The 12,038-nt window shown below is 35.7% G+C and overlaps 1 protein-coding gene across 2 annotated transcripts in view; it reads left to right on the top strand.

Moving 5' to 3' along the window:
- The first annotated feature begins 2,170 nt into the window (after nt 1-2,170).
- LOC145683852 (uncharacterized) overlaps nt 2,171-12,038 on the top strand; it is a 534,245-nt gene continuing 524,377 nt past the window's right edge. For both annotated transcript variants that reach the window (XM_081755458.1, XM_081755457.1), the window contains exon 1: nt 2,171-2,741. In XM_081755458.1, coding sequence (XP_081611584.1) covers nt 2,655-2,741 — 87 coding nt within the window. In that variant the 5' untranslated portion in view covers nt 2,171-2,654. The remainder of the gene's footprint in view (nt 2,742-12,038) is intronic.

The raw sequence follows: 12,038 nt of genomic DNA, 5'->3' as shown, positions 1-12,038 counted from the left end.
TAGGTGCTGGACTAATAGCGATTAATTTTTATCCAACTACATTTAATTTAAAACATCGAATTTCTCGACTAATTGTATTCCGATTTAGGTGATTCTTTTTTTAAAACAAAGCTAATTAAATGTTCAATCTAAACTATTCCGAACATTGTTTGCGAATTCCTAACTGTTTTGGAGATTTTCTACATCCAATCCAAGAGCAGGACTTTCAAAATGTATCACTTTATACTTTAATGGGAAATGGTGGCTTTGTGTCAAACTTTACGAGAAAGAAGTATTAAGAAAAGTTATAGATTAGAGCTTCTAGAACAAAAGTGCTTTTACAGAATTGGAATATCTTAAATAGTCTCAGAGTTACAAGCTAAAATCGGGAGACATGCGCATTCCGGACGGCCGCCATCTTTGGCCGCCATTTTGAGGATGAAGCGCACACGGGATTTTAGGGGACTTTTGATATTTCATTTAAGATCACATGAAAAACTAATCCTGAAATTTTCAGCTTTTTCTAAATTATTTCAGCTCGACACTCTTTTTGGTCCTTTATTTACTGGGCTATAAGGACAGTTTTCACCCATAAAAATTTCCTTTAGTACATTACTTAAATTTCAGAATTTTCCCATACTCAAGTCATTATAAGGTACCAATATACTGACTTTTACGTCAATATTTCATAAACAAGTACTTATTCAATGTGACGAGTGAATGAATGAACCGATTTCTCCTTGGCTGAAAACAGTTTTTCACCCATAAAAAAAAATCCCATAGCACATTCCGCACATTTCGGACATTTTTCACACTCAAGTCATTACAAGGTACGTTTATGCAGAGTTTCACATCTCTATCTCATTCGAAACTAGCAAACAAATGTGATGGGTGAATGAATGAACCGATTTCTACTTTGTTAAGAACAGTTTACATCCATGAAAAATTTCCCATAGCACATTCCTCACATTGCGGTCCTTTTACACACTCAAGTCATTATAAGGTACCTTTATGCACAGCTTCACGTCATTACCTAAATGGGAACTAGCAAATCAATGTGATGAGTGAGTGAATGAACCGTTTTCTGCTTTCCTAAGGACAGTTTTTCGCCCATGAAAATTTTCCCATAGCACATTCCTCCCATTTCGGAAATGAAGAGTTTCACGTTTCTATCTCATTGGGAAGTACCTAATCAATTTGATGAGTGAGAGAATGAACCTATTTGTGTTTGACTAAGGACAGTTTCTTGCCCATAAAAAACTCCCATAGCACATTCCTCACATTTCGGACTTTGAAAACTGCATATTTTAGGAGTCCAGTAATCGAATATGGTTGAAGGTAGGAATGTGAGATTTGGCATATGAGTACATCTCTTAGATATCTCCTTAAATTCTAAATTTCATGTTCCTACCCTTAATAGAATAGTTTTTACAAAGCCTCGAAATCGGCGATTTTACCCAAAACTCTTGTTCGTGCAGTGCAGGCCAGTTTTCATTTTCTTCGCGGAACTTGGCTGCCATGCAGTGCCGTGCATATTGATGGAAGATGATCTGAGCACGTTTTGATTAGATAATTTGGAATACTATGCGAAATAATTGCACTATGAGGTTTAATAATAATAATAATAATAATAATAATAATAATAATAATAATAATAATAATAATAATAATAATAATAATAATAATAATAATAATAATAATAATAATAATAATATGTTTGTATGTTTTCTCGGGGTTCTTCCATTCTTCATCTCTCTTAAGTAAATCTGCTTTAAAGAAAATATTCTCACTCCCGAGATATCAAACTAAAGATTTTTTAAAAAGAAAAATTAAACAAATATTAACCAAACGGCTTATGTGCGGTCAGCTGGTTAAGTGTACGTTTCCCTAATTTGATGATCTCGGGTTTGGTTCCCCGTGAGGCCAACAATTTTCGGTGTATCAGCATCAGTAGCTGCTTGAATTAAGAAATAGTGAGCTCCTCTCTAGGAAGCAGTATAGAAGCTAATATGTTCATTAATATCAGCCAGGTAAAAGGCGAGTAAACGATCATAACAGAGTGGTCTATACGATTAGAGTTTGTGAATCAAGTATTTATATAGAGACAGTTCTTGCTAATTGGCAACACTTGCAAGTGGCGCTGGTATCGCGCTCGGAGGCACAAGGTGAGGGATTTCCGGCCACAGCAGACGACTCTTATGTTCGTGGCCCACGAGGAAGATAGCCACCAGCGAAGAGCATCCAAACACTTCGGCATTCTTAAGCGAAAGTGAACGAAGTATCTTGTGGTATTTTTTGAACAAACATGCAGAAACGGCATGCACAATATTTACTCTATGAACAACTAATGCATTGTAATTCACACTTCAGTGTGTTGTATTGACATTGACATTGCGTACTTCTTTATTTATTTATTTATTTTTTTGTTTTTCGCGGAAAGACGGGTGAAAAAACAAACTATAACGAGTCTCTGCTGCACTTTTTCCTTTTTCTATTTTAGAAGTTGTGGATACAGGACATTGACCGTGAAATCATTAGGGCTAGCGCTACGCCAGCCCTGTATTTACGTCTCGCGACCAGAACCAATCTAATAATAAGCGCCGATGGGTGAAGCAGTGTGTGTGGTTTAGTTTTCTGTGAATGAGAAAGTGATTGTTTTATTGCTCGAATCAAATATGGACACATTATTTAGTGATAAAAAACACAGACAATCTGTGGCAAATGTGTATCATCCGTATGGCACCCCTACACTTGGCAGACAGGTAAGCTCTTAAATAACTTTTTCGTTGTGGATTTGGTGAGTGATTTCGGTGCGTGTATGGACAAGTAACTTTATTCCCCAATTTATTTTGAGCTTGATTACCGTACCACTATGCATATCTGTGTCTGGCAATAAACATTACGCAAAACAATTGCAATCTTCTGTTTGAAATTTCAGGAATTTTAAATATTTTTGGACGAGTTTGAAAAAGAGAAACTATTTCGAATAAGATCTATAAAACATTATGCCATTGCCACAACGTTTTCTCCGTACTTTCTAAAGGTATATATTATGATTTGTTTGTTGTTTATTGGAGTCCTCTGTCAACAACGAGACTATATGAGCCTTGGACCTACAGTTTAGGTGGAATCCGAATCACAGTGATGTGTTCAATGCTCTCCAGCTAGGAATAGAACCCGAGAGCTCTAGCATCCAAGACGCGAGCGCTAATCACTAGATCAACAGATAGAAACTTGGGATGTTATGAGTTTTCTCTTGGATACATTTCAATTGCATGTACAGATAACTTCTTAAGTGTCATAGGAGTACACGATGTCCTGTTTGTGACTGCTTACACTTTGATAAACTTTGGTTCAATTACCAATCCAGACAAGAGTTTTCATGTTACTCGGCTTATGAACCAATCAGAAATTAATTAGAAAGAATCGAACTCCGGTCTAGACAGAAAAAATACCATAAAAAATAACATTCATGGGAACCGATGAGCTATCATAGTTCACCAAATAAGAAGACGTCTGACTTGCAGATTTCTCTGCAAACTCTGGTACATGGAGTTTACTTAAAAGAAAAACAACGAGGCTATATGAGACGTGGACTTACAGTTTTAGATGGAATTGATTCGCAGTAATGCGTTCAATGCTCTTCAACCGGGAATCATACCCGAGAGCTCTAGCATCCAAGACGCGAGCGCTAATCATTAGACCAAAAGCAAGAAACTTAAGATGTTATGAGTTTTCACTTGGATACATTACAGTTGCACGCACAGATAACTTTTCAAGTGTTATGGGTAGTGTTCGAAGTGGAAAAAAAAGCAGAGGCGGTATGTTTTATTTCGATTTTGACTCGCGACATACCACCTATCTAAATGTTGAAATACAGTGGGGGTATGTTGCCTCAAAGATATTTACATAATGACTAAAAACCATTGCAAAGTTTCTCTGTAGTTATGTGGGGGAAGGATGTGGAGAGACTTTGATCCTCCGCCAACAACTCTGAAAAAAAATAAAAATATTCCCTTATGTTGCACTGTAAAAAATGAGGTGTTGAAACAACACAAAATGACTATCACTTTAGCGTGTTACTTGTGTGTTAATTCAGCAGCAAGCTTTTTTTTTTTTTTTTTTTTTTGTTCGTCGTCCCGTTTAAAGGGTTGTGCTCTTTCTTCGGGTGAGCAAGCAGATCGCCTTCCGGGCATATCAGAAATAACTCTTTACTACCTGGGAGAATATTCATTGGTATTTATCGTTTAACATAAGCAAGTCTTTGCGTAGCAAATTTGGCACTTATGCCAAGTAACAGATAATGTTCTATGTTTTCTGTAATCGGTCACAGTAATATTGTTGTAAACCTGTGAATCGTCTGACAAGAGTTACATAGGCAAGAGTTCTGCCATCTTCTGTTCATACGTGCTAAGACACAAGAATAATAGATAAAGAAAACAAATGGAAGCACTGCTCTTTCTGTAATTGTTGTCAGACGATTCACAGGTTTACAACAATATTATTGTGACTGATTACAGAAAACATAGAATGTGTTTAGTTACTTGCCACAAATGTGAAATATATATTTCGCAAAGCTTTGCTCGTACCAGCCAGTAAAAAACAATACAAATACTCACAGCCAGTAACGAGGTATTTTTGATATCTCTAAGGCGACGTGCTTGGTGTTGAATTGACAAACAAGTAACACGCTAAAGTGGTACCATAGTCATTTTGTGTTGTTTCAACACCTCATTTTTTGCTGTGTGCATTATAAAGATTTATACACGAAAATGCTCAAAAACCGAGTTTTTATATTAACAATTTCTTGTGGGAAATCTCCCGGACCCCTCCATTCGACTAAGGGGTATTCCAAACCCCGGAAGATCCGCCCCACAGAGCAGACAAACCCTAACTCCGCCCATGTTCAAAACACGACATTTAAACGCACTAAGGCAAGAAGACATACACATACATAAAAAATAAACAATTCAACATGGCACATCTAAATATAAACTAGATGAACTTCGTTGAAGACATCTCATTTTAAAAATAAAAGGTAGGAAAAAGGTAACAAAAATGTCTGTGTTGTCAGACAGCTTAGAAATTATTTCTACATAAGAAAGAAAATCTTTGACGTGCAAAATTATTTGTCAGTTACTGTGTATAAAAATGGGTTTATTAAAGGTATTTAGCATCTACTCTAGAGTGACGGTATGTCTTGATCACTGAAAAACCAGAGGCGGTATGACATTATGGGAGTACACGATGTTGACTGCTTCCACTTTGATCAACTTTGACTCTGGTTCAATTACGAATCCAGACAAGAGTTTTCATGATGAGTCAGCTTATGAACTAATCAGAAATTAATTAGAATGCATCGAACTCCGGTCTAAACAGCCAAAAACACCATAATAACCTTTATGGGAACCGATGGGTTAACCATCATAGTTCACGAAATAACACGTCGTTTGACTTCCACGTTGCTTTGTGAACTCTGGAACATGTAGTTTTCTTTTTTAAAAAAAAATTCTTGAAAATAATTTTTACTTTCTTATATTTTGTTGTCTATCACCGTCAGTTGAATATATTTAAACCTGGTATATTGCTTTTAGGGCGAGAAAAAAAGAAAATAAAGACAGAAAACTGACAGTCATGAGTGTTGGCGGAAGAAAAACTGCATTTGAAATACACAATTAAATATTATGTTGTAATGTTTTAATTTGAATGAATTTCGGAATTTAAAGATCGTAGGGATATGTATAAATATAGTAATACGATATATAGATCTCTATCGAATATAGAAAGTATTTAAAACAATAACACAAATTAGTAATATTTTCCTATATGGAAAGCTCTTACTTTTAATACTTTATTCTGAATAAAACGCATTGTCCTGAGTATTTAATGTGTTATTCTTAACACATTATTCTGTTTACTCAAGGGAAGCATTTCTTCCATAGGTTTCATGGACGCTGCACCTCTCCTGAAGAGTTTCCCAATATTCCCAACATAGATGTGAAGATAATTAAATTGATTTGATTTATTATGGCTTAATGTCATTGACAACACCAAGATTATGACTTGTGCTGCTTAAAATAGTATTAAAACAACTACTATTCTTTTTATTCCAAGCAAATACTCGAACTGAGGGTTAAACACGGGATTAAGTGCATGAATCACGAAAGCATGCAGTTAGCCACTCGGCCACAAAATGGCACTGCAGGTAATCACAGGTATATTTGTCGAATCAGAGGGTGTCACTATTTTGTCCCCCCCCCCTCATTACAGTTTTTCTAATACAAATTTATTAAGAGTTGATTGAAATTATTTATTTATCAGAAGACATAAAGAGGCACTAGAGAGGAAACGTTTATCTCACTGGTCAAGAACATCTTGTTCAGTCTCGGACTATAAATGTTTTCGGAGTACTGCATCATATCCGTGAGATTTTTATCGGAATTTTTCTGTTTCTTTCCGTTATATTCGTTAGATCAATTTTTGATCGTCATTTGCTTGTATTTTAAATCTTAACCCTACATCTGCATTGAATCGGACGTAATCCTAAATTCTTGGTAGTTTTTCATTGAAGTATTAATAGTACTCCTTTTAAAATATGTCGCTTAGCTAAAATGCCCTGAATTCAGCCCACCCTCAGATTTAAAAAAAAAAAATGCGTCAAAAAAAGATTACGCATCAGTCTGCGTCTTTGGTACAAGTTCGCTAAACATTTTGATATTTATGAAGTTCAACGTGACATTGGAAGAATCCTGTGTATAACTACTTCATAGTTGCTAGTTTGAAGTGAAGTGTTCTTTTTAGGATTGAAACTATAAAAGTGAACCTATAGTCAAACTTGGATCAGAGCCGAAGAAAGAATACGCGTCTTTACCTACGATCGAATTCTGAATCATGCATGCTGAAAGGAAGCATATTAGTCACACGATTGAAATCCCAACTGTTATTACTGGTTTTAGGAACAGATGATCAATGCTTCTTCCAGATATGTATTTTGGGGGCCACTGCCCCTCCCCCCGAGCTTTAAGAGTGTCTTTCCTGGAGACCATACATAATACGTCTCTAATACAATAATAAATAGAATAGTAGCATGGGAAAATAATATGTGATCCTCCAAATACTAAATGTGCCCCCATCGGAACATTTTTCTGAAAGAAACACTGATTGTTTTCTGTCAGCAAAACCAGCACATGAAAGTTTTTTTTTTTTTTTTAATTTTATTTTAAACCTACAATACTTAGTTAAGTTATGTATAGTTAGCACATTAGTTTTCATTGCTGATATTTTTGACTCTCTGGACCGAAGCTTACTATTAGAGCAGTTACAAATGTCTCACCATATTGGGACAACACCAAAAGTTGTTCTTCCAGGAACCTTGCTGAATCAGATGACAACTGTAAGAGAAGAACTACTTCAATGTTTTATTAAATTTCTTATCGTTACGAAAGAACCCCCTGGATTTCTTATCTTTTTCCTGTAATACATGTTTTATACAGAATAAGCTAAGCACGGGCCGTGTAGCCGTGGACTTTGCTGGAATCATATAATTCTTACCTTAACGTGAGCATACCACAAATAGTAAATAGTAATATATATTAGGGTGGCAACGAAAATTCACTTTTGCATTTTTAATGGTCTCAGGGTCAAATTTTATTTCTTTTTATCTCAAATGTTTACTACAAAAATTTTGAAGCAATTGCGCAAAATTTAGTGGTCGCTCAACGCATCAATAAATTCGTTTAAAACTACTAATATGTGAAAATTCATATATAAATACTATGAAATTCAAAAATATATTTGGAAACATCCTTTAGTATTATTTATGTTTTACGAATGTATATTTTTCAGGATTTATATTTGCGAAAGTATATTCAACACAACAAACTAAAATACTTTGATTGAGAATGCATTTACTTGGGATGAGAAAATTTCTTTCTGTGCTGCTCTGCAACTTGGAAAAGAAATTAGGCCTGATCTTCCTGATTTGTCAGTTTTACATTGAAGTTTTAAATCAGTGCAATTCCTCGTTCTGCCAGATCATTTACAACATGCAGAGCTTTTGCACGCTCTCGAACTTGGAGGAAAGTATCGTTCGTTTCCCATGTTTCAGGGTTTTCTAATAGAAAATTCGTGGAGATCTCCTGTGCTTCAAACAGTTTTCTAGTGTTTCCGACAACGAAGTCACTAAAGGCTTTATCTTTGTAGTTTCTTCATATCTTAAGCGCATGAGTTCTTCTTCACTTCCCTCTCTAAATAACATTGTAATCATGTCTTTTTTCACTACTGTGGACTTCTGTATCAAAGAAACTGAGACCAGTAGGTAGTTCGCTCAAATGTAACAGATGTCATGAGAAACTGTGCATTACTGCTTCTGCAACTTTTGTATTAACATTCTTGTAGGAATGAATGCACCTTAAGAGATTCAGGTCATTCCTTGGGGATGAAACCGCAAGAGGAGAGGAATACACTGAGATGACAAATATGTTGAAGTCCCGAAGACTTTCAGCTCACTAGATGTAAGGTGAAACTGTGACCAGAAAAGATATACGAGTATCTTCAGGCAATAAATCAATTACGCCATCCATCGTGCACGATGGTATGCTCCAGGAACGTAGAATGGGATACCACCTGGAAGAACTTCGCCAAGAAATGTGAGAGCAAGTTGTAAAAGTTCTCTGTAATCATCTCTGGGTTGATAGTGTGTCAGTTGCTCCTTGAAGAAAGATATCAATTCATACTTTACTGGGGTCAAAATCTCTGCGACAACTTCCTCCTGGATTCCATTGTCGTACTGCAGTTTGTGAATTGAGTTACATGCCTCAGAGAAACGTTGAAATAGTTTTATATGTGGACCCATTGAAGCACCGAAAACTATGTCGAACACACTCGCCACAATTAGTTCCATTGTGTGATGCCTGCAAGGGACCCTGATCAGATCCTTCTACAGTCCGTAAAGTCGTAAAGTCGCTAGCGGACGCTTACTCAAAATAATAATAATAATAATAATAATAATAATAATAATAATAATAATAATAATAATAATAATAATAATAATAATAATAATAATAATAATAATAATATAAAACCGATATAATTTCAAAATAGCGATATTACGGCTGATTGGCGCATTGTCGTTTCCGAAAACTGCATATTTGTTAGGGAAAAACATCTGTACCATAGGATGTACTTGGTCACTTAGAATGCCTATATATTGAATGGTTGTAATTCGTTCTTTGAAAGCAATAATAGGATCAACAAAATGCCATTAAATTGCAGTTCATATCAGCACAGAGTCATCGCCATGTTTAACGGTAGGAAAATTGGGGTACACGCCACTTTGGGCGTCCGTTATACATAAAATTGGGCAATATTACCTTATTCTGATCATCGGCAGTCTATCTTTTGTCTTTTCCGCACTACCGTGTTCTCGGCTGCGATTAGAAGTTTTGAAATCGAAACCTGACCGCGAATGTTGAGATTATGTGGCTTTTGTCTTGCTGTGATTTGATTATAGAAGCAGATCATACGAGATGCTGGTTGAGTACTGCAGTAGTATAGCTCACGAGAGTTTCAACAAAACGTTCTCTCAAACTCGGTTTCGTTTCCTATCAAATCGGTTTCAGCTTTCTAAAAACCGGTTCGATTCTTCGTTAACTCCTTTGTCAACGAGTTCTCTAAGAACAAGAACATATACTGGCTTCAGCGAAAATCACACTGGTTACAGTAAGAATGCATGAACAAATCCGAAACCGGATTCAGTGAAAAACAAATTGTCGGTTTTCAGTTTTTACAGAAACCAGTTTTCATTATGTTAATCCCTACATACATATTGTTTAAAGCGAAACAAGGAGGGCGGAACGAGGAAAACCTTGATTAGTTGAAACTGTACCAATGTGTATCTCAAATGAAAGAAAGAATTTAGAACAACTGCACTGTCTAGCAACTAAAATAAATAAATAAATAAAATAAGTATTAATATGTTCGCACACTGCATACGTCCCCTCTCATCGCTGAATCTGCCACAGGAAGATTTCTGTTTGTCTATGAAGTGATAAATTTGATGGCCTCATCTGCAGCAATGAACTAATTCTTCACGAAAGATAAAATGTATGCATCCATTTCTCTCATTCGTTCCGGGCATGTGCTAAAGTTGGTAGTTCCTTTATAAGATTGTACAGAGGGCGAAAAGCCACTAAATATGATAGCGGATCTTCCCTTCACAATGCCCTTGGTGATGATAAGTTTCATTTGTATGGGCGTCACTGCAATTGGTCATTTCTCCTTTCACAACGCATCCTTGACCAAGCATCATTTTCATTATTATTTCAGTTATAAATTTAACGCATTATAAATCAGCCTGTAGATGTTTTCTTACTTTTTTAAAAATTTTAACTTGTTAGTTTTGTTATGCGAGGGAAGAATAATATTGAATAGGTAGTTCAAAAATATGCAGAGACATTTAATTAATTAAATCTAACCAACGAAGGTATCAGGCATCTTATTAATTAGGTGATACGTTGCTACTATATGTACTTCCATTGCCACTGGGTTTGTATAGTACAATACAAAGGGTTTTCTGTTGTCTGCAGTAACATGTTAACCTATGCGTTAAAGTATGCTTGACAAAAGTGAGTAAAATGGCGTTTTTCGGCGCACTTTTAGTATAAAAAGTTGCTTTGCCTACGCGGCATTGTATCTGTAAAGACCAGTACCTTGAGAACAAAAACAATTCACAATAGGTCCTCAGATTCGGATTCAATATCTCCGATTTACCCGACCCAGCAATCCAATTCTACGAGACTGTTTGTATATCAAGAAAAAAAATAATAATCAGAATGAGGACTTTGGATTAGAAATCAACACCTATTTACCAGCTCTTTTCAGTATCGTCACTCCTCTTGGTCAATGGTTTTGGCAATTGGTTTCAACTAGATGAGGTTCTTCTAATTACTAATTCATAATGATTACGTGATGCAATTAGTGGGTTTTATATTATTTTGAAGATGTTCTGTACATGCACACGTTTTCAAGGGAAAACAAGGAGGGTGGAAAGAGAATAATCTCGATTAGGCCTAGATGAGATATTAGGATGGAGATCATACCAATATGCATCTCAAATGAGGCACAGAATTTAGTACAACCGGAAGCCGACTAAAGAAGTGGGGCGATTGTGTAAAGAATTATATAGTGAAATAGTCAGAGAAAGAGAAATAAATAATCGCGTATAACCGTGATCTACCAATTGAACCACTCTGATTGACGTAACTTAGATGCTGTCTTAGTATTTTCTTTAAACTTAGTCGAGATTGGTCAACGTTGGAAATTTTACGTAACATAGCTTGTTTATCTTTAGTTTTTCGAAACTTGAACAGCAGGATTTACTTAATTCCTGTTGCTAATCCCGTCGGTGTTAAGGGATTGCCCTCTTAAGACCAAAACGAACAAGTGGAAATTGTGTATGTTTCATCGCACATGATATTCATTAAAAGTTTTAGAAACAAGTTGTAACTTTGCAATATATCCTTGTTCAAGCTTTTTACCGATCTGCAGGATGATACCATAAACTTGGGTGGCCTCAAGTAAACCTGAAACATACAAAACAGGCTATTAATTGGAGTTATATGTTTTACTCATGTTTCTTTGCCATTTTGTCTTTCTTGTCATCCTATAATTCTTTCACTTTAAGATTTGGCTACTTCTTGTTTAGTTCAACATTTTGCCAAAACCAGTGACCTTGAACTGTCTACCATCATCCAAGCCAGTGAATCTCCACCTGTGTTTGTGTCGTCGCCTCGTTTGGCAATTGCGCACATTAATATTCTCCGCGGGTTTAAGTCCACGCACCTTGAAATAAATTTATATTTAAAAAAGGAAGAAGAAGAAGACAAATTAAGTAAAAAGATGTCCACCCATTTTTTGTTGCTGGTGTCAGGTGTCTCCTCTGATATTATATTATACACGTCTGGAGCTAATTTTAGTGTATATTGTTTGATCAGTCCTAAACTCGTTTATTACTTGATGAAAGTAATAACCTATACTTCATAATTTTCATTGCATAATAT

Source organism: Thermobia domestica, chromosome 4, assembly GCF_964235325.1.
Source record: "Thermobia domestica chromosome 4, izTheDome1.hap1.1, whole genome shotgun sequence".
Classification (NCBI taxonomy): Eukaryota; Metazoa; Arthropoda; class Insecta; order Zygentoma; family Lepismatidae; genus Thermobia; species Thermobia domestica.
The sequence above is the reverse complement of the archived record's forward strand: the minus strand, read 5'-3'. Positions and strand labels throughout refer to the sequence as shown.